General features: G+C 54.9%; 1 protein-coding gene across 1 annotated transcript in view; it reads right to left on the bottom strand.

Annotated features, from left to right (window-relative positions):
* TSPOAP1 (TSPO associated protein 1) overlaps nt 1-23706 on the bottom strand; it is a 72004-nt gene extending 48298 nt beyond the window's left edge. The window contains exons 1-5 of the mRNA XM_075169055.1: nt 23371-23706; nt 11029-11136; nt 9225-9353; nt 6845-7021; nt 3295-3564 (exon numbers count right to left, since the gene is read on the bottom strand). Coding sequence (XP_075025156.1) covers nt 3295-3564; nt 6845-7021; nt 9225-9353; nt 11029-11136; nt 23371-23706 — 1020 coding nt within the window. The remainder of the gene's footprint in view (nt 1-3294; nt 3565-6844; nt 7022-9224; nt 9354-11028; nt 11137-23370) is intronic.
* Between the last annotated feature and the right edge of the window lie 2113 nt (nt 23707-25819).

Raw genomic sequence — 25819 nt, 5'->3', positions numbered from 1 at the left:
ACTCAGATCCATCACATCCCACTGCTCAACATGAGTTGCACCGACACAACCGAAGGGGCAGTGGGAACAAGCAGTGGTGAACAGGAGGTTGTTTAAGCCAGCATCACCACTGGAAGAATCCCTGCTAAGTTATGATTTGTCATTACAGAGATAAGCATCACCCCAAAACCCTAAATAAGGAAGTAGAAAAGTCAGAAGGAGAACAGAGAAATGGGATTTTCCAAGGACACTTAGAGGAGAAGCTTGCTCTTTATACTCTGAGGAAGTTCTCTGAAAGCTGGGGAATACTGCCCTGACGCACTGTGCTGGAGAGCAAAGTAATTTCTTTTAATTACGATAACTGTGGTTACTGCCCCAAGAGCTGACTTCATCCTCAGCATGGCACCACTGCGCCCGCATGAGTACGGCCCGTTGAGCCTGGGGTGTTCTGCGCTACAGGTTTCAGCTAAGAGACTGGCAACAGCCTCCTTGCTCCCCCTTCACTACTGCTGTCGGCTTAGCCCTGCTGCTATTTATCGGGCACCACTGCGCCCGCATGAGTACGGCCCGTTGAGCCTGGGGTGTTCTGCGCTACAGGTTTCAGCTAAGAGACTGGCAACAGCCTCCTTGCTCCCCCTTCACTACTGCTGTCGGGCTTAGCCCTGCTGCTATTTATCAGCCGGAAAATCTTTTGACAACGAGGAGAGACTCTCCTGAATCAGAGAAAAAAAGAGCATCCATGAGAAAGACCGTAATACATGTTCTTGTCTGACAGAATCTGCAGGGTCAGTTGAAAACCAAGGTATGGAAGGGCCGTTCAAGGAAGACAAGGGCAGAGCAGAGGTAAAAAAAGTCGTCTGTGCATCTCTCTTCATCATGGAGGAATCTGGGGGGCTGAGGGGTCACCAGGGCAGAATCTCAGACTATGAAGAACAGAGCTGAGGACCTCTCTCAAACTGAACTGTCTGTAAGAAGAACTGTGGAAGCCAACCAAATAAACAGTAACAAATCACCAAGATTAGACAATATTCACCCAAGGGTTCAAAAACCCCCTTTGGCATGAACTGAATCTCTCACTTCAGCAGTAACTTAATCAAGACATGCAGTGTCTCACTTCTCCAACACCACCTTAATACGAAATAACTGGAAGGTGGCAAATGTCAAGTTTTAAGAGTATTCCAGTGGAGATCTGTGGAAACACAGACCAGTACCTGAGACGCCTGTTCCGGGCAAACTTATAGAAATTGCACCAAAGATGAGGCAAATACTTAAAAAAACCCCAAACAAATGTATATTGGGGAAAAAAAAACACATTCACACATCTATAAAGAGTTTTTCTAAGGTGTCAGCAAGCAAACGGGTGAGGGAGATCCAGTAGGTACAATCTGCTTGGGTGCTCTGAACACATTCAGCCACAGCGCTTTGAAAGAATTCTGCAGACACTGATCCACCACGGGAGGAGGGGGAAGGTTTCCTCTCGGGTAAATATCCAGTGAAAATGAGAGGACTGAAACAGAGGCAGCAGGAACTGTGCTCTCCAAGTACTGATGTAGCAAAGAGACAAATGGTGAAGAGGGGCCCATGACACTGAGAGATTACAGAGGGCTGACAGACAAATGATGTTTTAATAGAACCCAGTGCTTAGACAAAAAGGCAAAGAGATCTATTGGGGAAGGGAGAGAAAACTTCATTATGCCACCATATAAATCAATGACACAGCGTCTGGGATGCTGCATGCAGCGCTGCTTCCCCCAACACAAAAACGACAGAGAAAATATACAAAAAATGGAGACAAAGATGATTAACACTGAGTAATGGCAGAGGCTGGAAAGAAACAAACAGAACGGCTGAAGGAGAGGGGCCTATAAACTCACGAGTGACTTGGAAAAGACGAACAAGGAATGAATATTCAATACATCTTCTACAAGAGCTGGGGAGCCGTAAATGAGAGCAGCTGGTGGGAGCTGAGAGGGAGGACGAGTAGCCCGTCCCCACGCAGCCTAGGGATGCGAAATTCTGCCTCGGGACACGGCGGGTGCCGACAACTTCGGAAAGAAGCCGGGTGAGCCCGCACAAGGCAAACGCACCAGCAGCCAGCAGACCCCGCAGTGCCGCCCCGGGCTGAGGAAACCCGCAAACCGCCGGAGCTGGGGGGCACCGGGCTGCACCTGGCACCCGAGGCCCGGCCTCACGCACCACCCGCCGGCCAGCCCGGCAGCCCGGAGGCCTCTGCCGGCCCCTCACCCCGGCTCCCGGGGGCGGCGCGCCTCTTGCCGGAGGCGCCCACCAGGACTGGCCCAGACCTCGGCACCGCGGCGGGCTGAGCCCCTCGGCCGGCCCCGGCCCTCCCACCGCGACATCGACCCCCTTTGTGGAGGATTTCGCCCCGAGCGCTGAGGAAGAGCCCCGCTGCTCTACCCCGCAGGCAGCGGAGGCCCCGGCGGGCCTGTCCCCGCGGCCCGGGAGCGGCTCGGCCCCGCCGCGGGAGAGGCGCTCCCCGGCGGTGCCTCGGGCCCGCCCGCCCCGGCCCCCGGCGGAGGCGGCGCCGCAGCCGCCCCCGGCCCGGCCCGGCCCGGCGAGGGGCGGCGCGGGAGGGCCCGGCCTTACCTGCCGGCTGCGCGGCCCGCCAGCGGGGAGGCGGCGCCCTGCGGCGGCCCGGATTTGCCGGGCCGTACCACTGCGGCCGCGGAGGGGCGGCCGGGGCCGGGCCGGGGCCGCGGGGCCGGGGCGCGGGAGGAGCGCAGGCCGCCGCCCTGCTCCACAGCGCGGGCTGGGCGTGAGGCCCGGGCCGCCCCGGGGGTTCGCCCTGGCTGGAGCCATTGCGCCGGGGGCTGGGGGCCGGAGCAGGGGCCGTGCGGGGGACGGGGCCGTCCCTGCAGGGGTAGGGACGGCGGTCACGGAGCGGCAGGCCTCCCTGCCACCGCCACCGCGGCCGTGGGTGCCCATCGCTCACCCACCGTGAGCCAACGTCCGAACCTCCGCAAACATCGAAACGTCTGTTTTCAGCAAATGAGGGTAAAAAGAGGGGCTGCCTGGTATCCTGGGCTGGAAAACGCAGCGTGGGAGACCCGTGCAGGGGAAGATGAGCAGGGCCGAGCCCCGGCGCTGGAGTGGGCTGCCAGCAGCACCCACGGTCCCCCTCCCCCGGCGAGACCTGGCGCTTGAATCGGTCATTTTAGAAACCAGCACAGCACCTGCGCGCAGCGGATGCGAACCACAGTGCTCACGTGTTTCTTTTAAGAAGTTTCCTAAGAACAGTAATTAATTGAGTAATTAAACAGCAGAACTTTTAGATTGCTGACCCACTTGTCTCACCTCCCTGTGTGCTTCCCCTCCAAGCGCTGGGTCTCCCAAGCGTGCCTCCTTCGGTAGAGGTGAACCTTTGACGCAGGTATTTAGCGTTGGTACGGGCGGTCCCAAGCGTGCGGCAGCGCTTGGCAAAGCACTGCCTGAACTGATTTGAGAGGAACGTAGACACTCCTTGAAATTCTTCAGCGCGATCTGTCTCTGCAACCGTAACACCTCTCTCTGGGATTCCCGCAACAGGCGATCAAACTCGATGACGTTCAGGCAGCGAGGGTCATCCTGCGGGAAACGCAAACGTGACATTGTGTCGCTGACAAGCTCTAAAAGGTGGAATGGGTTGGGGTGGTGATTTAACATGCAAACTCCAGAAGCCTTACTGAGAAGATCCTGGCAAAAACCAGGTAATGTGGCACACAAAGATTTCTGTTTCCTGGGTCTCCAAAGCCTCAAAAGCGGTCACTTTGCATCCCTTATGCAAATACATTATTCTTCCCGCAGATAAAAACTAGCCTGTAATGCTTCTGCAGCTATCCCAGCACAAAGCAAAAGGGCTTTTCTAAGTGTGTGCTTTCTCAGTGCTTGCCAGCAGAGAGCGTGTCGGGATAATATAATTTCATTTCCCAGCCAAACGAGAGCCTTAGCTGGTTTACCTCCTTGATGTGGGTGCTGGCATTCTCTGCAGCCCTAACGGTGATTAGGGCTTTAAATGCTGGAAAGAATGAAGAGCGTCTGGGATTTGTTTAGTTCTCGCTCAGGATAATGTTTGGTTTTCAAACGTTCTTGATTGCTAACCTCTTCAGAGACAGTGTGTGTGCATGGGCCCCTATCTTTAGCACAAGGGGTCACTCCCATCCGCTCCGGACTCAAAACCAGCAGCTTTTCAAGGAAACCAGTGCAATCTTACTCTCATAAAAACAGTGAGAATATGTCACCAGCTTGTTTAATTCTTCAAAGGTTTTCAGATTTCAAGGAGCTGAAGAAACATGTACCTGCATGTCCATACATACGTACAAAAGCTGGTTATGAAAACCTGTCTTTACAAATATGCTGCTGGAGGAGACATTGCTCATTCCCCTGGAAAGCTCCTAAGCCAGTGAATTCAACGCATAATTGGTATCCAGGACAAATTTAATCTGCTTCCCCGTTCACTTCTTATTCACCATAAAAATAGCATGTGCTTTATAAATACAAACTGTGTAGAAAACCATGGTTACTCTCACGCTACAAGGGGGAAACTGAGGCAGCATTAATGGGAACTGATTACAGATTCAAGAAGTGAGCAGCTGGGCCTCCTCTGTGCCAGACCCATGTTCAGGCTATCAGGGTAGTAGTTCTTTAAGCAAAATTGGCTGTGGCTCTGTATAAAATCTCCCTTCCCCCACCAAAAAAAGGCAGCTATTCCCAACAGACAGCCTCTGAAGCCTGGGGGAACAAGGGAGTAGAAAAAAAGCTCAGTCTTCCACTCACAGTTTCTATTATACACGTCCCCTGCAGCTGCCTTGCTGTTCCCCGTAATCCCCCGCTTCCAAGAATCCACGCTGCAAGAAGTTGCAGCCTGGTTTTAGCTGGAGCTGGGGTTTGGTTGGAAGCCCATCACTGGAGCACGATCTCAGGAAATAATTTTATCTTACCCTAAGAGCCCTGACTTTGCAAAACAAGGCCAATGCTTTTGCAGCCCGGCGTGCAGGGTGTCCGTCCTGCCACTGGAAAGGAACTGAGTAGATCCATTTCATAGCTACTGAAACATTTGTGCTGATTTAAATACCCTAGATTAAAATTGATTTGGTTACAAACTCTAAGCGTGCACATAATATCTCTGCATATAAACCCCTTCATTGGCATAATGCATTTTGCATGCTGCAGACAGATTACGTGAATTTTGAATTTTAACTAGCTGAAAATTAAATTTAATGAGTGGCTTGCTTGGAAGAGAAATGGGAAAAACAAGATCAGAGAGAATGATCTCCTGTCTTGCTCTCTCCTCTGCAGATTCCCCCCGTTACTGCCTCGGCAGTTACACAAACAGGCGGTCTCACCTGCTGAGCCAGGGTGGTCACCCATGCCCTAGCAAGGTAGCTGAATTCATCAAAACCCTGAGGATTGCACCCATGTGTATTTCCTTGGCCAGTAATGAATCTTGCTCACCCGCCTTTGTCACATTCCTCTACAATTTGTCACTCTCCTGTCCCTGGCAGATTCAGGTTGCCCCGCATGCTCTGCTAGGAAAATCAGACTGCTCTGGAAGGGGTCTGTTCCTACTTCTAGGGGGGTCTGTGGTGAGAAATCAAGGGGACAGGAAGGGAATTTCTTCTTGGTGACGCCGTAGAGCACAGTCAGACCTGGATAACTTTCTCCTGTGGTTTAATGCCAGCAGGGATCAGTGGGGCAGCCTTACAAACAGCAAACACCCGATCGTTACTGTCCTGATGAGATCTGCATTAGGGAAAGACTGAGAATCTACCTTCAAACCCATAGTTAAAATGAACATATGGGGAGGTCAGGGACAGAAATAAAGCTGCTTTCAGCAAGGAAGTATTTGTCACCTAAATATCCTGAAAGGAGGGTAGGTAGAAATGTAAGTATTCATTCAGCGCAGCTGGCTGCAGGAACGTGCACTTGAGCACATCTGCATTAGCAAAACGGGGGATCCAGTGCGAGCCCTAGCGTTACTGAGCTTCTCATGAGAGTTTATTAACTGACCTAAACTGGAAACGTTCAGCTCGTGAACAAAAGACTTATCTGATAGGCCCAGAACAAGTTGCTTTAGTCACCTTGAGTGGGAATCATTTCACCTAGCTTCAGTTGTCTGCAGAGGCTCCTCTCAGAGTCATCGCAGAGAAGCAGTGCTTTGAGGGAGCAACACATCCAACCGGTTTTAGACATCTGTCTTGGGATGAGACCAGGGCCTTTTATCCCATCATTTATATCGGCAAGTTCTGTGCTGCTGCTGAGGGGAACGTAGGTGACCAGCCCAGGTACAGGCATCAGCGTTGTAGATGGTTTCATGAACACCCACCCCTGACCCCTGTCCCCTGTCTAATGATTTGTACCCTTAGTCATAGTCATACAAGGATGCACCTAGTTATCACCAGTCTCGTGGTGGCTGTGAGCACTCAGAAAGCTGCAGCTGAAGACATGGGATTTAGACTGGTTCTTGGGAACATGCTTAGCTGATTAACTTTTTAAAGAAACACTTTAAAAGGAGGTCCTGCTTCTACATCTTGCTTGAAGCTCAACACTGTGAAGAGTCATCCCGTGGCTTCTTGGGGTTTTCCGGGGGAGAGTTTTAGTCGCTGCTGAAAATGGCAGCTCAGACCCATGAATTCATGGAGGCACAACCGGGGTGTCCCCCAACACACTGTTCTGGAGGGGTCCGGACACCGTCTCTGCCACACACTCACCCCATGTCCCCCATCCAAATCACACATTAAATGCCCTCTGTTTTCAGTCTGCACTTGGGACTAATTGCCCTCACACTGCTTCCTGGAGCCTGGATCCCGTCACTGTTGTTGCACTGCTTGTCCCCAGCCACTGAGTGATGTCCCAGAAAGTGTCTCACCTTCCCTGCGATGAGTTTAGCCTGCAGCTCCCGGCACTCCTGCTGCAGAGCTTCAATCTGCTTGTCTTTCGCCAGGAGAGCACTGGCTTGCTCTGTCAGGTCCTTGGCACGCTGGCGGGCAAATGCTTTTTTACACAGCTCCAGGCTGGAGCCCTTCAGAGGCACTGGAGCAGTTACCTACGCCGGAGAGAGCAGCAAGGGAGAAGGCCACATGTGCTGGTGTTCATTAACCATCACCCCAACAGCCATCGGTCAGGGAGCACTGTCAAGAGATGCAGCCTAGCCCCAAAGGACAGACAAGCAGACAGAGGAGCATGACAGACGTACAAAAAAGTGGGAGGAAAAAGGAAGGGCTGGATGGAGAAGTGGGTCAGAGAAGAGGAGAGAAGGAGAAGGTGCTCAGCAGATGAGGTCGATGGGTACAGTCAGCACAGGGGGCTGCAGGCAGGGCAACAGCAGGTGGGGAGAGGAGAGAAAAGCACAACAAAGGCAGAAAGACAGGAGAAGGCAGCAGAGAGGACGAGGGGAGGATGGCAGGAAAGGTGAGTATGGGAGCAAGGACGGAGGTGGACAAACGAGGAAGAGACATGGAGCTTCTGTGGGTCTCTAGGCAGCGGGAAAGAGGGCTTCAGCACAGAGGGGTGGAAGATACAAGCAAAGGGGGAGGCAAGAGAGAGCCTAGCAAGGGCCAGCGTGGCCAGCGGACAACTGGGAGATATTCGGCAGGAGAAGCAGTTCAGCTTCACATGCTCCCTATGAGGAGGGAAGAGCAGGGGTGGGGATGGCAGTGTGCTACGGGGGAGCAGGGCAGGCGGGGACAGGCAGCTGGCTGGGCACAGGCTCTGGGCAGAGGCCTCGGGAGGAGCTGAGGCTGCCCGGCTGCAGTCTCCACGAGATGCCTGCTCTCAACGTGCACCCCCGTCCCTGGGGCCAGCTCTCCCACTGGGTACCAGCACTGCCGAGCTGGAGGAAGGGGCAGCTCACGTCCCCCTGCTCATCCCAGCCCTCCGGGCAGTGAGGCCACAGCCAGTCCCTGGGTTATCAAACCCTGCCTCTCCCTGCCCAGCTATTTTTGTCTGCACAAAGCCTGACAATTTGGCGAGGGGGGACTCTCTCCCCTGCCAGACCAGGAACATGGCACCCTCTGTGCAAACTTTTCCTCCCTTCCCAAGCACCTTGCCCACATGCAGAAGCTGCATGCCGGGCCCTGTCTCCATGGGACCTGCGTACCAGGCACCGAAGGCAACCTCTGCCAGATTAACCCCAGCTCCTCAAGGCCCCTTCTCTGGGCGTGCAGCTGCCTGGTCCTGCCTCCACGAGCCTCAGCCGTCCAAGCAATTTCTGCTCTTGGGAGACCAGGGCCAGCCCAGGACCCCAGCAAGTCGGTTCTCCCAGGGCTCACACAGGTCTTAAACTGTCACCACCCCAAGGTTTCACTGGGGAAAAAAATAAAACAGTATTTTTATAGTTGCTGGAGGGTCTACTTAGCTGTTGGATGTATAGCAAATGATTTCTCTTAACATAGTATCTGACAAGTCCATCTGGCAGCAACTGTTGCCCTGCAAGTACCAAAACCCCGTGACAGACGGGCGGCACGGTGCCTGGGGACAGAGAGGGCCGGCGGTGCCAGGAAAACCCCCTACCTTCTCTTCAGCAAATCTTTCACTTCCTCCTTTCTGCCCTAAAGGGCTTGAATTCCCCATCGCAATCCCTGGTTTCCTTCCAACGGAAGAAAGGTTTTCCCTTACTCCACTGCAATTAGGAAGCTCATGCAAGTACATGAAGCTCTTGGGCTACAGGAAGCTCTGTGCCCAAGATCCCACATCTTACGACCACCTCCCACCGCTCCTGCTCCGTGTCAGATACTACAGGGTTTGCAACAAGCTGCTATGGGGTTGGAGAAAGCAACACCATGCGGCTTGCACAGCAATGCAAGCGAGGTGTGGATGGGGCAGAGCAGAGTCTCTCACCCCTTCCTGTTTTGCTTTACCGCACGCCTTTTCTTATTCAAATACTTCCTGTTTCTTTTCGGTGAAGTCAGATGAATTATTTTCACGACTTGCCCAGGGAAATCTGAGCTAATTACCTTAAGCTAACACGTTAAGGTAGGTCAGCACATTTACAAGAAGAAACCAAGCAGGAGGAAGTTGCTCAAAGCCAGCTCCCCCCACACGAGCAGGAGCAGCTGGTGATGGCGGAGTTTCGTGATTCTTGCACGGCTGCTGATGCGCAAAGCGTGTTTGCTGGTTTAAGAAAAGGGGAAAGAAAAAGCCTTTCTAGCTCAATAGAAGTAGCAAACGAGAAGTCCCGGTGATGAGGTGCTCTCCTAGCTCAGCTTCCCATCCCAGCCGTGCCCAGCAGGGCAAGCCCCCGCACTCACGACTTTGAGGTTTGCCTCCTGGAGTTTCCGGGCTCTCTCCTCCAGGCGCTTGGCGATCACCGCCAGCTCCGCGTTCTTCCTCTTCAGGTGCTTCACCTTCTCCTCTGTCTGGGGGAAGCAGCTCCTGCGCTAGATAACAGAAGGAGAGGTTCGAGGTGAAGCCCCCGCTCAGCTCGAAGCTGCGCGCGGGGGTGTTGGGGGAAGCCAAGGTCCCCAGCCCTGCCTGACCCGCTCTGTGCCCACAGGGCTTTTCCCAGCTGGGGCTTGGCCTCTTCTCCTATAACTGTCCCAGTCATTAAACACCTACTTCTGCTCTTGTCACGTCTCCAGTCACCGAAACCTGTGTTTTTCCCAGTATTTTTGTTAATGTGACCTCCTGCTCCCCATGAGATGCCCCTCACCCCACACCAGGCCATCCTGCAAGGTCCACAACACGCTCGTTGCAGGCTCTGCCTTTGCCAGCTGAGACTCAGCGCGTCTCCAGCATCAGTCTGGCCTGGCCGCCCACCGTTCGGGCTTTCTCTTCCAAAGTCTTCCCAGTTTATTTCCCTGGGGTTACAGGACTCAACACATCGCTGCAGATTTGTGCTGCCACTGCAAGCTTCGCCGTTGTCCTTTTTCTCAAGACATCGAAGCATGAGTTGGGGGGAACAGGGAGAAAGTGGCAAAGGACTTTATGATGTTTGCAAAGCAAATGTCCTTTTTCTTCCCATTGATTCTGTTCGCTCTTAATCCCCTTTTATTTGTTATCTGTCCGTTTCGATAAGCTGCCGCTTGCCGACGGCTGGTTCTCTCAAGGTCGTACCCAGATGTGTTGTGCTGTCTTTTCACATCAGCAAAAATGTCAGGTCAGCTGATCCTTCCAATTATTTTCCTCCCTACCCCTGTGAGATCCCACCATGGGCGCTTGCTGCTTTCACTGCTTTTCTTCAGCCGGAAGACCGAGGCTGATTTTTCAGAGTAAGATTTTATGAGAGCTTACACGATAGTGCTTTGCTAAAATCCAGGTGACTGATAAGGGGTAACCCCCCAGCATGCAGGTCATACTGGATTTATGCTTTTAGTGTAAGAAAATTATGTAAAATATGCATTTTGAATTTGGTGATATAAATCTGAAATGCTGAACAACCAAATTTTCAGGGGCCTGGGGTGGCCGCATCCCCACGCCACAGGGCTGCGCAAGGGGCTGATGCTCTCCAGGGAGGAGGCAGGAGGGGAACACCCCCTCTTCGTATTTCCTGAGGGTCCTGGCTGCCCACCATGGGCCTGGGGACCCAGGGATGGGGGAGCGGGGCAGAATGGGCGGCCCCGGCTGTGGCAGCCTGGCTTGGCTCTGGGTGCTGGGGAGGAGCTGGGTGCCGAGCTCCGAGGGAGCAGGGGGCAGTGCTGCACTGTCGCCCAAAGCCAAGGCCGAGTGAATCAGTGTTTCTGCTTTTCCAATTAAAGAGGAAACAAGAGCGACTTCCCCCTCCCCTGCTGTCAGCTCGCCACTGCCTCGCTCTCTGCCTGCTCTCAGGCAGCTGCGTTAAAGCTTCTTGCGGTTTCCAGCAAGCAAGCAGCACAAAGATGGCAGAGAGGGCGGCAGAGGGTCCTGGCCCCGCTCCGCATCATGAGGAAGGGGTCCTGCTTGTGAAGGCACCCAGGGGACTCAAAGCACCCAGACCCCCTTTCCCCCCTGGCCCTGCCCAGCTGATCCCATGTGCTGGCATCTCTCGGAGTTGGCAGCAGACGGCAGCTCGCCCCGGCCGGGACTCCCTCCCCACGGAGCATCCCGTGCCGGCAGCCGGCCGCATCCTCTGCTCACCAGCAAGCTGTTCTCCTCGGCCAGGCTGGAGCAGCGGTGCCGCAGGTCCTCCAGCGCGCTCAGGAGCTTCGTGTTCTGGCTCACGAGGAAGCCGTAGTCAGTCCCACTCTGCAAAACAGCACGGGAGAGGCAAGGCAGGGCTTCGCCTGCCCGGGGAGAGGGACCGCAGCTGCATGCCCACCCTGGCCCTGCAGCGAGCTCAGCCTGGCTGTGCAGGAGGCTGGCAGGATCGCGGTGCAGGCAGCGAAGGGGCAGGGTGGGACGCGGAGGCTGATTTCAGGAGGAGGCGAGGGGCTGCACGTCCTTTGGGGGACGAGTGGCCTTCGGGGCTGGGCTACATCACCTGTGGGTGACAGCTACCATCTCCACAGCTTTAAGGACGCTTTCAATTTCCCCAGACCCTCATGTCGTCCCCAGCCACTTGCATTTTGCCACAGTATCATCCAAACCAGCTCAAGAGCCAGCAAGAGCCAGGCGGGCAGAGCATAAGCCGTGACACCCCGGACATGTGCGCTGCTCCCCACGGCTCAGGGACCCGGCGGCCTCCAGCACTGCACACCTCTTGGAGGCGACGAGAGCTCCTCGCCCCTCTCCCTGTGCCCGCTCCCCCGGTTTGGCCCAGGAGCCCGCGCAGGAGCCAGGCCCCGAGCTCTGTCCTCTCTGTGTCAGGCTCGGCTCCGGAAGAAGGCGACATGCCGGATTTCTTTGCAAAACACCACCTTAATTTTGTCACATCAAAAGCAGCAGCAGCTCTGCCGGGAGCTGTATATATAGCTTTGTGGTTACTGCTTCCTGCTCAGAGCGGCTCGCCCGAAGCAAGCTCCCAGAAAGTATTTTTGTGCGTTAGCAAAGCTCGTAGCCAAGCTATTGCTTCACAGCTGCCGTATGGCAGCAGCAAGCCGCGCACTTCGGGAAGACCTGGCCAGATGTTTTCCCAGCAGCCAGGCAGGTCTTGCAGGACCCGCTCCCAGTGCCCAGCAAGTCTTTGCTGGTGCCGCTGAGCTGCTGTGACCTTCCTGGTGCACAGCTCTGCTTCTGCAGTTTGCAAGCCAAGGCTACAAGTGAAACGTCCCTCGGCTACCAGTGAAATGCTGCCCAAGCTTTTTTGGTAGCAAGAAGTCAGACAGGCAGCTCACAGCACTCAGGTGCCGCGAAGCTCTAGGAGGTCTGAGAAGGGCTAAAACTCACTACGCTTTTGACCAATACTGTATTTTGACTTCTCAGTCACAGCCATTGAAGAAAAAAGGCAGGAGACCAGTGCCACAAAGTCCACCCCATCGAATCCCACGGTGTGGCTGCCATGCCCATGCCTCGGCTCTCCCGACCTCTCATGCCTTATGGAAACACCTTGGCAGAGCCGGGAGGGAAAATACAACTGAAAGAGATTGAAAACCAAAAAAAACCACCCTCAGAAAATAACACCCAGCCCTCCCTACTGGCCTCATGCAGTGTCCCCAGGTCCCACCAGCCCTCTGAGCCACCAAGAAGGGATGGTAGGTGCCACGAGTTGACGGCCTTGGGCAGAGAGGTTTGCAGGTGTCCACCCTGCAGAAATCCCAGGGTTTGAGAAAGCTGGAGTGAAATGCACCATGGGAAGAGATTGTACCGTTTTCCAAAAATATATTTATTTTCCTCTATTCTTTTTTTTTTCTCCCCCAGGCACAAAGGCGCAGTTACTGCCGCAGTCCCTGGGGACATCGCTCCACAGCAGCCCCCGGGCACCTGGGTGGCCTCTCCCGCTCTCCAACGACTCAGGGCTGCTCCCAAGGGTGGTCAGGGCAGGCCCAGGAACCAAGGAGCTCCCCAAACTCAGCGGCCTGGGGGAGCCAAGAAGCTCCCCTGGGAGCCAAGCACCCTGCCTGGTGCAGTGCTCTGGGCCCAGAGACCCAGTACCAGATCCTGTGGCATCGGTCCCATCCCTGCTGCTTTACAGGGACAGTGAGGTGCCCCCGAGAATATTTCCCTATCGCTGGCTCCAGGAACAGCAAAGCACTTCCTTGGGCTGGGCAGCCATGCAGGGGATGTTGTGGGTGCTGATGGGGGGACAGAGCAGGGTGGGTGCACGGGGGGGTCCTACGAGCACCTCCTGTGCCGTGCATGGCAGCGCCTTGGGCTGGTTCACTGCCGCCATCCCCAGAGCCAAGCAGGCAGCCCCTGGGATGGAGTCAAAACACATTATTTCCACCTTCTTGCCACTGCTGAGAGGCCTCGGGCTTCTTGTCTGTGCTTGCTTGCACTGAGACAGGCTGAGCAAACTCAGCCAGCAACCTCTGCACGTGGGTAGGAGCTGGAGAGCTTTTGCGGAGGAGCTGACGTGCTCCTGCCTCTCCCCGTCAGGCAGCTAGGACCTGACGCCGTCAGCACTGGGTTTCTGCAGGGGACAATTAGCACTTCCAGCACGGCAGCGGGATCTTTTGGGGACTTACATCCCAATTTCTGTATTTGAAACCCCTTTGCTGTAGCTATAAAACAACATCCTTGGGGCAGGATGCAAAGACTCACAACCGCTCACCCTCATCCTACTGGGCTGTCCCCAGTTCAGCCCAGGTTTCTTGCCACGACTGCAGAGCCCATGATGTGGCAAAGGTTGGGATGTCCTAGACCACGCAGAGACCCTGCCAGTTCCCTGGGTGTTGCAGGACCCCCGGGCAAGGGGCCATGGAGCAGGAGAGCGCGGCTGTGTCCTCCAGGATGGGGCCAGGCACGCAGCCAAGCCTCCCGCCTGCCAGCACGTCCCACTGCGGCCGCAGCTACTTGGGGCTTTGCCCAGAGAGGCACAAGGGGCATCTGCAGCAAGAAGACATGGAGGCAGGAGATCCTTGCCATGCCAGGATGTCTGTCCCACGTAGGGACCTCACTGCCCAGGAAAATTTTGCCAAATCTTCCCCCCGGCGCTGAGCTGGCGCCGGCTGCGTCGGCTGAACCCTCCTCCAAGACCGCATAGAGCCTGGAACCGAAGGACTGTCTAGACGTCATCCCATGCTCATTAAACATTCATTTCCTATAATGAAATAGCTTTTAATTTATTAACCGCTCCGCTGTTCCTCAAGGTTCCCGCGCTGCGTGGTGCAGCCTTGCTGCAGGCCACGCTCATGGCCCCATGGATGGTGTTTTTCAAAGGGAGCTGAGGAAATCGTTCGGGAGAAGACGCACAGAGGCTGCCCCCGAAGCAACTCTTCTCCATAAAGACAAGCAGAAGTGCCAGCAGGAGCTGAAATCCAAAAGCATCCCTCCGTCAGGGAAGTTTTCAGTGAGCTGGAGTCGGCAGGAGCTGAGGCAGAGCTGACACCGCGGGGCGGCAGGGAGGGTCTCCGGGAAGTCACGTCCCCCAGATCAGGAGCATCCTCGGCCACTAAAAAATTAACCCACGTGACATGTTCTTCGGCCATGGGGGAAATTTTCTAAAACGGGAACAAGGTAAGAGAAGAGCAGCAGGGATGCTGAGGGAGGAGAGCAGACCGTGCCTCCCCTGTGCAGCAGGCACACGGCTTTGAAGCCTCCCGTTACAAGAAAATCGTCATCATCTGTCACCTCTTTTGGCAGGTAGAGCCCAAAATACAGTTTCTTCAGGATGCATTGAGAACGAGCAAACAAAGAAAAGCCTCAGCAGGGCAGCTGCAGGAATGCTGTTTTTTCACCTAAAAACTTCAAAAAGCAAGAGAGCGCTGCAGCAGCTTTTGCAGGGAGAGGTGCCCAGCCAGGCTGCTAAATGGGTCACGCAGTCAAAATCCCCCTGGAGTACCCAGCATCCAGCACAGTCTTTAAAGTCCTGCGGAAAACTTGCAGAAAGCCATTTGGGTAACAGTAAATCAAACCAGAGCGAGGACGACAGACGCTGCCTGCAGCGGCTGCTCTGCAATGCGGCTGGGGCTGCCGGTGCCTCGCAGCACGGCCTGGCACAGACCGGCCAGGAGGGCTTCCCCCGCGCCAGCCCCGGGGAATCTGCCAAAGACTAAGCCCAGCCTTGTTTTAAAATCCCTGAGGAGAGCCAGACAGGGAGGAAGAATTTACCAGGTGGCCCCACGAGCGGGAGGTCTTAGGTGGCCTTTGGAAACAGGCAATCTCATGACTGATTTTATATAAAATTTCAAGATGTCCCTGCGGTGACTTCCCCATCTCCAGCAGATATGGGTCCAGCTGCCAGATTTGCTTCGCAAAAGCCATCTCTGAAAACCAACCCCCCTTTGCAGATCTATTTCCTAGGTGAAACTACACCAGCTCTCCTGCTATCTTGGATATATTAAACCCACCACTTCTCCTTCATTTGAAATCATTGTCACCAAGCCTCCACCGTGTCAAAGCCCTTTAGCTGTTCGTTCCAGCTGACTTTGGTAATTAGTTGCCTTAACTTCTCAATCCTCGCCACTTGGAAATGAAACCTGTCATTGCCAATCCATTTTCTCCTCTTCCATCCAGTTCCAAGGGAATCGGCTCCCTCACAGAACAAAGTTATTTTCCAAAGACTGCTCTTCTGCAGTGCCCTCGCTGCATGTCAAAAGCAAGACAAAAATAGCATCATCTCCTGTTCGGTCAGTGAGCGAGAGCAAAACCCATCCGCTGCCGGCACAGCGAGCACGCCTCGCGCCGCGGCGAGCATCATCCCAGCGGGGGTGAAAGGGATATTTTTGTTAAAGGTATGGGTGAAGTAAGAGACATGCCTGGGATGCAGTCGTGGTTATTCTGCCACTCCTTTCATAGGCAGTCTGTGTCCCACAGCACTTGCTCCGCTTCCTTCATTTTGCGCTGGGTTCCTGGTTTCAGACACAAACATCTCTGTTCTTCCGTTGACTTCATGGCACTTCCCCACCAGCTCCTCGCCCTGTGCATTGCCAACTCCCTCTTTCCATGAGTCAGCATTTTCTCCCTCTGCCCGTCCCTCTTCCAGCCTACTTGCCCTTATTTATGCGATTTCCTCATTTATCTGATTGTTATCACCCCGTGTAACAAATTCACGGAAGAAAAAATCCATCCGAGGCTATTAACTTCAAAGATACTGCCTCCAGCATGGGAAGTGCTGGAGCCACAAATTGCAAGATATTAAGATTCAAGGGAACATTCACTATACATTTGCTCTTTCTTACACTTCCCCAGGCATCCTCTCCTGCACACCCTCTGACCACTTCATATGCTCCTCACAGTCTGTTTAAAATGAGATATGCAGCTGAAATTGGATTCTCACAAATTCGGGTCCTCTCTATCTTTAAAGCCACCATCATCGGTCCCAGGAAAACAAACCCAGCTACTCCAGGAGGAGAAAAATCAGCTCAGTCGCCCTGACCGCCCTGGCTCGGCTGTCCTTTGATGAGCTCAACTTCTCCAGTCTCCCCAACCAGGGAGAAATTAATGGTTCTGCAAAACTGAGACAAGGCGGAATGTGAGTGGAAAATAAACTCTCAGGGCAGAGGCAGAGTGTCAGCACTCCAAAATCCAAGGCTGCAACCGGGTCCAGCGTGCAATGAGGCACGGTTTTTCACGTTTAACAGCAAATCCAAAATACAAGAGTTTTTGCAAGCAGACGAGAGAAAATGACACCGAAATACCGCACGGCTGCTGGAAAGGCAGCTCTGAACCGCTCTTGACGTACTGCATGTGCGCTTCTTCATCTTTCACAATCAGACATAAAACAGGGCAGTCAGTTGAGAGGGACGGAGGATTTGGAGAAACCCTTTCCTTTCCCCCAAGGACAGCCCGTCCCTACGCGGCAGAGCCCAGCACAGAGACCCGCAGCAAGCAGTCCTCCCAGGGATGGACCCAGCGGGGACTCTCGCAGGGGAAGGGTCCTGCTCAGGGTACAGGTGCTCCGCTGGCTGAACAACTGCTGGTATCATCAGTCCTCAATTTGCTCCTCGCCCTGCTCTCCAGTGTGGTACAGAGACCTGTAACCCATACTCCTTCCAGCTGGCCGTTACCTGCCTAAAGCAGAAGCATGACAAGGTGTGTGTGGCCCCGGACAGGCTTTCCCCAGCTGTGACCCAACCTCTCTCCACATTAAACACAAATCGTTTTGCAAACCCAGGATGTGTGCAGCCAGAAACTGCAGCTGATGATTGCTGGGATATGATCCATCCTGGTTACCAGATAGCCTGCAGCAGGGGGTTGTGCAAAGCAAGCTCCTCAAGTACGACAACAACATCACCTTCCTGCCCTTGGGTCACCCTGTGACCCCTGGGGACCCCTGTGTCCCTTGTAGGGTCTTTTCCCACTACACACCTTGTGAGAAAGATGACTGTATTTCGTAGGATGAGAAACAAAAGAAAGCCTGTGCTACCAACTACCATTTTAACACTGATGTACAAGCTTCTCCCTCGTCCCTTATCAGCTTTCAGAAGGATTTGGCCTAGCTCCACTCTGGTAAAGCAGGACTGTGCTCCATCCCCACCGCAGTCAGGGGACACCAACGGCATCACTGTTTCATTGCGCAGCTTGGAAACGTATGAAAGCCAGGCTATATATCATAAAACCTAGTTCGGTTGTAAAATTCAGGTGCCCGATCAGGAGCCAAGACAGCCAAGCTACCTTTTTCCCCCATTGCAGATTTTTCTGGTTGCTGCTGAGCGAGTCATTGAATCTGCAGAGAAGTAGGCTCAAGCAACATTATTTCCACTAGAAAAAAGCAAAACGTAGAAGTAGTGGGAAGTAAATGTGTTAACATCTTCACTGCAAGCACAGAAAGACTTCGCAACCTCTGCTTCTTGCGTGCTCATGCGCGTTGCCAATCATTTGAGCTAAAACATGGGTATTGGCTCCCTATAGAAATTTTGGGGGCTTTTTGTTGTTTAGCTGTGAGCAAAGGTCAGCCTGCTGCTCCCAGCACTGCAGGCTCAGGCCCAGACAACCCCAAGGTCTTTGTGGAGCATCTGGACTCTTTTTGGATGCCACGTGTCAGATAATTCTATTTTGTAAGCATGCAAAAAAGAAAAAAAAAACCTGGGGAAGAATGATAAAATGTAGCTCTTTCCAGGTTTGGTATTTTGATGGCTGGAGCAGGGACGATTGTTCTCTGATATCTCATCTTTCTTGTAACAGAAACTCTAATCCAAAGAAACACTCCCTAGAAAGGCGTGAGACTTTGGTACTGATGAATGCACTTGGGAACAGAGTGCCTGTCCACAGTGGCCCCGGGCTGTGTCAGTGCTTCACCCTGGAAAGCCACTGAGCTGCAGTTCAGTAAATCCCCTTCCCATACAGACGTGCCTCTGCCCTCTAACAGGATCATAGCTTGAAAAGTTAATACCAGGTCTCCTTCCCGCCTCAGAGCCTCACCAACAGTATTCGTGGTCTCACAAGTTTGCTTTTATTGAGTGGAGAGACTGGATTACCTACCATGCTCAGCTCTGAAGAGGCTCCACCTTGGAAGATACATCCGGGAGCTAGAGTGGCAGATTTTGTGTGCACAGCTCGGTTTTTGCCTAGATACCTGCTCCACAGTTCTCCCCACCTGTTCCTGTTTTCCAAATTACTTGCAGTTTCCCAGGGGCCAAGAGCACCTTTTCTGCTTGGGTCACATTGGCTTAAAACCTGTTCTAGTTGCCCAGGCTCTGGCATGTCAGGAACGGCATTCCTTGCCGTAAAGCAAGAACTCATTTGGGGCAATTACAGGATTTTGTCCTGGCCTGAGAAGCCCCAAATCTCCAATGGCTTTAACAAGTAGCTAAGAGATGGAGGGAAAAAATCATCCCCTTGCACCACTCACAAGAGCCAGAGGTGCTGTTCAGTGGTCAATATGGAAATGCGAACGGCAAGAGCAGCAGAAGACTTACAAACCGATGCCCAAAAGGGTATTTTCCCAGAACTGCTAAGCAGATGGCTGGGATGCAGAAAGCCTGCACCCGCAGCAGGAGGAGGGCAGCAAGGCAGCCAGCATTGCACATGCCATTTCTCTTCATGTTGTTCCAGCAGGAAGGAAGGCTACAGCCAGAGGACACCTAAAACAAGGAAGCAAAGACATTGGCGAGTGCCCTCGCCAAAAATTTACAGAAGGTGAAATAAGAAAGATGTTGAGGCGAAAGATCACGGTGCAGTAATGGCCGACACCAACACGGTGTGACAGCCCTGTCCCAAAATCTGTTTGTCATCACCAGTCCAGAGGAGCCAAGGACACAGTGAGGAAGCAATGGCTGGTGTCCCTCGTTCTCCACGTCCCACACAAGTGACGTCACAAACCATTTGGACGTATCTTTGTACAGAGAGTATAAGATTACTTAGAAAGATAGTTAAAATGAAAATTACCTTCCCCTTCATACAGTCTCGCTTTGCCTTTTCTTCCATTCATTCCTACAAATAAAGTCACACTGGGTCTTCACGGCAGGCAGCTGTCTGAGGTTGGCCGTACCTTCATAGTGCTTGCAGAAAACAGCACTAAGTCATTTGCATGAGGCTGAGCATTGCCAAGACAAGAAAAATTAATTTACTCAGATTTTGAGCAAGATGGAATACAATCTTCTTCTAATTGGGATTGCAGGAAATGGTGTCTGTAACAGCAAGAACTGCCCTCATTGCCCAGGAAGAACTTCTCGCCCTACTGCCATCTTTTATTCTGATGACCTACCCTTTCTAGTCAAGGCTACCGCTCTATGCACCCTAAGACATTAAATGAATAGTTTTCCATCTTTGCCCATGGATCTTGAAATGCCACAAATTCCTGCAAAAGGCACTGAGCTTATTGTTAAATGCAGCTTGGCCTGAACACTTGACATGGAGGATCTTTACCAGCATTTTATAATTCTTACTGTATCTGTGCTTTGTATTATTAAGCCCCACTGGGAGCAACAGATTCTTTTGTGGATATTTAAATTCCTACTGACTGGGCGGCTCCTTGGTTTAAGCATTTTCAGTTGGGTTTTACGGATTTATTGACTATTCTCAGCTTCATATGACCTCTAGGAAAGCTGAAGCTTGGCTTTAAAGAAATTGAGATCCAATGCAATCTCTGGAGATTGAGAAGTAGTCACGATAGCCAACTCCAAGCACCCTAGCCGTGCTCCTTGCTTGTGCGGTTCATGGGCTGTCAGAACAGGGACATGGTCAGCCACTGAGCTCATCCCTTCTGTAGCAGGGGAGGTTGGGGGGACGAGTAATCCTGGAAGGGAAGGATGCAGGGAATATGCAGAAAGTGAATGACCTTGCTCCTCTCCCCTCCTCCAAGTTAGGGCACCAGGAGAGAGCCTTCACTTCAGCAACCTGCTCCCAAACCATCCCGAGTTTTCAGGGCCAAAGCAGATCCCACTGGAGCAGCATCTCATAAGAGATGCAGACAACTGAGCTCTTGTGGGAAGTGCTCTAAAATCCGTCTGACTGCATTATGGGAACTTTCCAATTTCCAGCCAGACTGTATCTGTGCCACTGTGACCCCATTCTTCCTACACAGAAATCGTTTTTCTCCTTCTCTGATATTCATTCTTCTGATTGGGATCCTACACTTGCAGTGCCTGGAGATTCTCAGCAGGAAAGTCATTTCTTACCTCCTGTGTCCACACAGAAATTTTGGAAAGCAAGACCAGAGCGATTTCAAAGGCCCAGGACCAAGAATACGATCGTGAGAGCAAGCCCCCAAGTAGCATTAGTAGCACGGTGGGACGCACGTCTGTGCCATTACTCTGCAGAGGAGCCAGGAAACCCTGCGGTGCATTGCAGGATGCAAAGACACACAGCAAACGGATGGGAAGACATGGGCATGAGTTGCAACAAGGGAAATTCCCACCAGACCTATGGAGAACGTTCTTCTCCACAAGAGTGCTGCAGCTTCGGGACAGGGTTAGAGAGGTGGTGGGATGCCAGCCCTTGGAGATATTCAACACTCGCCTGGACAGGTGCTGAGCAACCTCTTCCAGCTCTGGAGCCAGCCCTGCTCGGGGCAGGCGCTGGATGGGAAGTTCCAGGTGTGTCCCCCAACCCACCTCCCTAGCTCCAGAGATCCCTTGCCAGTTCCCAAATGGGAGAAGAGCAATAGCTCTCCACCCTCAGCACTCAGGAGGGACCTGAGCAAGAAAGTTGAGATTAACTTGACCTATGGATAGTCTTAACATCTGCCCGTAGACTGTCCCAGAGGGAACGGCAGAGCAATAGTGGTGGAGGCTGGGACATACGGCAAGAGCTTCATCATAAAATCAACATCTTTAATCAACTCTGTCAGCGATGAGCCCTCAGGAGGCTCTTCCCCGCACTAGGAGATTACTCCCTGAGGCAGCTGTCCTGTTTGCATAATGCAGCTCTGACATCCCAAGGACAAATGTCCTAAAGGAAGCCCAGCTCTGGCAGCAGGACACACGGCATCCACAGCGCTTGTCCCAGCCTGGCCAAGAAGAGCCATGCTTTTGGAGGGGAGCTATGGAAGCGTCCCCTCGTCCCCAGCTGTAACACAGCACCTTGCCCCTAGGAAGTGGGTTTGAGGATGTGGCTTCCACAGCCCAGCAGCACCAGCACTTGCTCTGCCGGGGACAGCAGCACTGAGCTCCCTCCTGGGTCTGAACTGGAAGCCTTTCACATCACTAAAGCCACTTGACTTCAGGAGGAAATACTGGATTTTTTTTTCCCCAGGAAAAGACAAGTTAACCTTCCTGGGGATCAACATCAATGTTAAGGATGGTACCGCCATGGTACCACCACAGTAACATCACGGTACTACTGTGGCACTGCCACAATACAGCAGAGTACCACCAGGTACCACAGTACCATTGCTCTGATACCATCACGGCACCATCAGTACCATCAAGTACCACCATGGTACTGCCCCGGTAGACTGGTACTATGTTGATACTACCATGGTGCTGCCACAACCCCATGGGAGTGGAAAGGGAAATATTAGTCACCCACCAAGCCAGGAGCCTCCAGGATCACAGGGAAACACTCAAAGCAGCCCAAGGACCAAGGGAAACTGGATGGCAGGTGCTCCACAGTCACCACCATAGAAACCAAGCAGGGTCCTCCCCCCCTCCACCACCACCCATGTGCACAGCTGGTGCATGGGGGACCCACTGCAGGGATCAGCTAGAGCTGGGTGCACGGCCACAGGATGCTGTTCGGCTGCTGGGGCATCCACAAACACCCCTTTGAACCAGCCACCTGCCCCCCTGCCACTCCCAGCCTTCCCACCCAGGCTCCCCCACAAGGCACAGTGCCCATGCCCTCCCTTGCCAGCCGGCTCTCCCACAGGGAGAGAAGACAGTAAGTTTGGCACAACCCATTTGACTCTCAGGGTGGATGGAAAAGAGGGGTGGGAGCAGAAATCCTTCCCATTCTGCTGCCCCATTTTTTGGCTGGGGTGCTTCTGGAACGGCCAGGGGCTGTGGTCCGAGGCAGACCAAGGACTGCATGCTTCAATGTGGCCTTTCCCGAAGCATCACAATAAACAGCCCTTCGAAGAAGACACATAAGAAACTGTGCTTGAGTGAAACCATTTTCTCTCTTGGTGGGTTTTCAGCAGCACAGGTTTTCTCCTGCGGGCCGGTCCAGCCTGCTCTCCAGCCGGGCTCAGCAGCACAGCACAGGCTTGGCTCAAAAACCTCCTGCTAAACCCCAATCAGCTCTGCTCAGCTCTTCTCCCCCGTGCCCAAGAAGAACAGGCCAAGACCTGATTTCTCACCTATTTTAAAAGCACTGCGGAGCTACCCCAGACCCCAGGGGATCCCAGGAAGACAGCTGATTTTACCCATAGGAAAGAAGGAGGGCAAGCTGTCCTAAGCAGGACGAGCTGATGAACTTTTGTGGCCTGGATCGAGGAGGTGAGACTCTGAGGGAGCCTTTCGGGCTGTTTTTAGAGAAAAGCTGCAAGGGGCCGGGCATTGCATTGCCCCGAGGTGCCCCAGTGCTGTCTGCAGGGACAGATTACCCCTGCAGTGCAGGTGCCCCAAGCCCTCCTGGGCTACCCTGAGCGGGGAGGGGATGCTCTGGAAGGGGGTGGCGGTGAATCGTGTCCCTGCCACTACCTGCAGAGCCATTGATGCTGCCGGAGCAAGGAGACACCGTAGGGATGGCTCAGCCTTTTCTGGTGCAGGGGCTGTGTCTGCACCAGGTGGGCTCTGCCCAGTGCTGGCCCCATCAGGGCTCTGGCAAGACCCCACAGGAGCTCCAGCACCAGTCAGGGGAGAGGCAGCTGGAAATCCCTGCAGAAGGGCAGTGAAGGCAGCAGCTCCTTCTCTCGCATGCCGGTGCATGGCAGCGGCTCTGGCAGCTCCCAGCCCCACAGGGAAGGTTTTGTGGGTGGCTCAGCCACAGCCAAGCGCAGCTATTTCCCATGCCCGTCTCGTACCAAGGTAACATCCCCCCGATGCCCCAACGCCTCTACCCCCAAAACGCGCACTGCTGAACCCCAGTTCAGCAAATGCACCCCGGCAGCCGCCTTACCTGGGGGGGTCTGTCTGCCCGGTCGTGTCCGAGCCCATCCATCGCTCGCAGAGGCCTAATGAGCTCCGGTGCAGAGCGAACCCGCTGGGGGTCTGGAGGGGGGCCGCCGGGGGTCCCCGGGGACTCTTCCTGGGGCTGGGGTGCTCCGGCCCCCTCCAGCCCCGGGGACAGCTGGCAGGTCGCCCTGTCACTGTCACCCCCCACGCCTTTACGCGTGTCCAGGTCTGGGCAGGCGGAGGCCGCGGGGACGGCATCGCCCGCTGCCGGGGCACCGCTCTGCCCCGCTGCCGGCTGCGGCGAGTCCGCGCCGGGCACCCCCCGCTCCGGCTCCTGCATGGCTGGGGCAGGGCGCTGGGCTCACCCGCTGCCGGCGAGGGCTCCCCGTGGCTCCGGGAGCCGGCACGGAAAACCCGAAGGCATCAGAGCCGCGGCGGCGGGAGCAGTCCGGGCCGCGCTCCCTCCCGGCGAGGACGGAGGCGGCGGCAGCAGCAGCATCCCTGCGCCGGGGGAGGCTCCATCCCCGCCTGGATCCGCCGGCTCGGCGGGCGGGCGGCTGCCGCCCCCCCTACACACCGTACAAAGGCTGCTGCCCGCTGCCCTCAGCCCCCCGCCGCCCCCGGCCCCATGCCCGCCGCCCGCCCGGACCGGGATGACGTAGCGGAGGGGCCGGGGGAGCTGCCAGCCCCTCACCGTGGCTTCGGGCAGCCCCCGGCGCAGACGCTGCCGAGTCATCAATATTAAGCCGGGCCGTGCCCCCCGGGGGGGCCGCGCCGCGCCCCGGGCCGCCAATAGCGGCGGCTCCGCCGGTTTCCATGGCAACGGTGCGGGAATGGGGTTTGCTGCCTATTGATGAGGCAGCGGGGGTGATGCGGCAGCGCGGGGGGGGAGCGGCCAGGCTGCCCCCCACGGCCCCCCGCACCGCATCACCCCTCCGCGCTCCGGGGCCGGGGTCCCTCAGAGCCCCGCGCCCCGGCGGGGTGGGGGTGTTGGGGGCAGCACCGGCCCGCAGCACCCTGCGCAGGGCGAGCAAGTCTGCTCCTGGGGAAGCCAGCGGGTTTTCCCCCTTCCCTCCCGCTCTGATGACCGCTGGGCACAAAAAAGGGCAGCGCGGCTCTGCCCGGGGGATTCTCGCACACCTTCGCTCTGGGCGAGCAAAACCCCAGCCCCCCACCGACACGGCCCACGGCTGCTGGAAACAACCCGCTGCTGAAAACACAGGCTGGGCCCTGCCTGCAGCGTGCCCAGGGTAGGGGCTGCGCTGGGCAGGAGGCAGAGGGTGGTGAGCAGGGCGGGAGGTGTGGGGGGGGGTTGATATGATCCGGGGAGACAGGAGTTAGCAGCACACTGCGATAGCAAAGCGGGGCACTGCCGCCTCTGAGCGCACACACAGAGAAGGCAGACGTGTGCGCCGTCTCTCTCTGCCTACTGCCCGCCTTGCTGCGCCTTCGGTGAAGATCACCTCATTCATCAGGCTGCACAGTGTTAGCGATGCTCAGGGGAAAGCCACCGGGCCACCTTTGGGGACATCTGTCTGTCCTTGCTCCCCAGCCCTGTTCAAAGCTTGACCCACTGCCGAGCGAGGTTTGATGATCCCAAAACCAAGAGGGGTGGCACAGACCTCATACCACTGCTGAGCAACTGGGGACAGGTCCTGCCTCCCCATGTCCTTGTGTGTGGCAACAACTCCCAGTCCCGCTGGTGCCTCCCCACTGTGGGGTGGGGACAGCATTTGGCATTTCACATCGTGTTGCTCCCTCTGTAGTCATGGCTCCTGCACCAGGAGAGCCTGCTCTGGGCCCCCCGCTCCGGGGGAGGGTCTTTGGTGGCCCTTTCAGACACCACTTTGTGAGCACCTCTTTTGAGAGCTTCATCAGCACATCCAGATGTGCACTGTGCAGATGTGTCAGCTCTTGAAACAGATGCCATTGGCTATGCGTCATGTCTGCCTGAGCAGAGGCAGGGCAGGCAAATCACCACTAAGACAGTTATTTCTTACCACTGACTGCAAAGGGTGTAGATGACCCACTTAGATGGAGTCCTGCGCTGTGGGGAGTTACCACCAGGTCTAACAGTCTCACATCTCACAGCATGCAGGAGCCTGTCATCCCACCCAAATCCCAGATCTTGGAGCCGTCCGTTTTTAAGGAGTGCATGTGTGTGATGGAGGGAAGCACCAAGCCGGCGATGAGCAGCGAATGCAGCCAACAGACCAGAGGGAAGATTCCAGACAACCGATCCCACCTTCCTGCATTTTCTGGTACTTGTGTACCTTCAAAATACCAGCTTAAGTGACCCCTCCCCCCTCCAGGAACAGCTCAGGATGAGTCCCACCACCTCCCACTGCTGGGATCCCCCCGGGTCCCTGCCCATGACTGTTTCCCCCCAGGGAGACGCCAGGCAGGCTCTCCGGGTGCTGCACAAGTGTGGAACAAGGCCCAGGCGCTGTACA

The sequence above is a fragment of the Calonectris borealis genome, chromosome 19 (assembly GCF_964195595.1).
Source record: "Calonectris borealis chromosome 19, bCalBor7.hap1.2, whole genome shotgun sequence".
Lineage (NCBI taxonomy): Eukaryota > Metazoa > Chordata > Aves > Procellariiformes > Procellariidae > Calonectris > Calonectris borealis.
The sequence above is the reverse complement of the archived record's forward strand: the minus strand, read 5'-3'. Positions and strand labels throughout refer to the sequence as shown.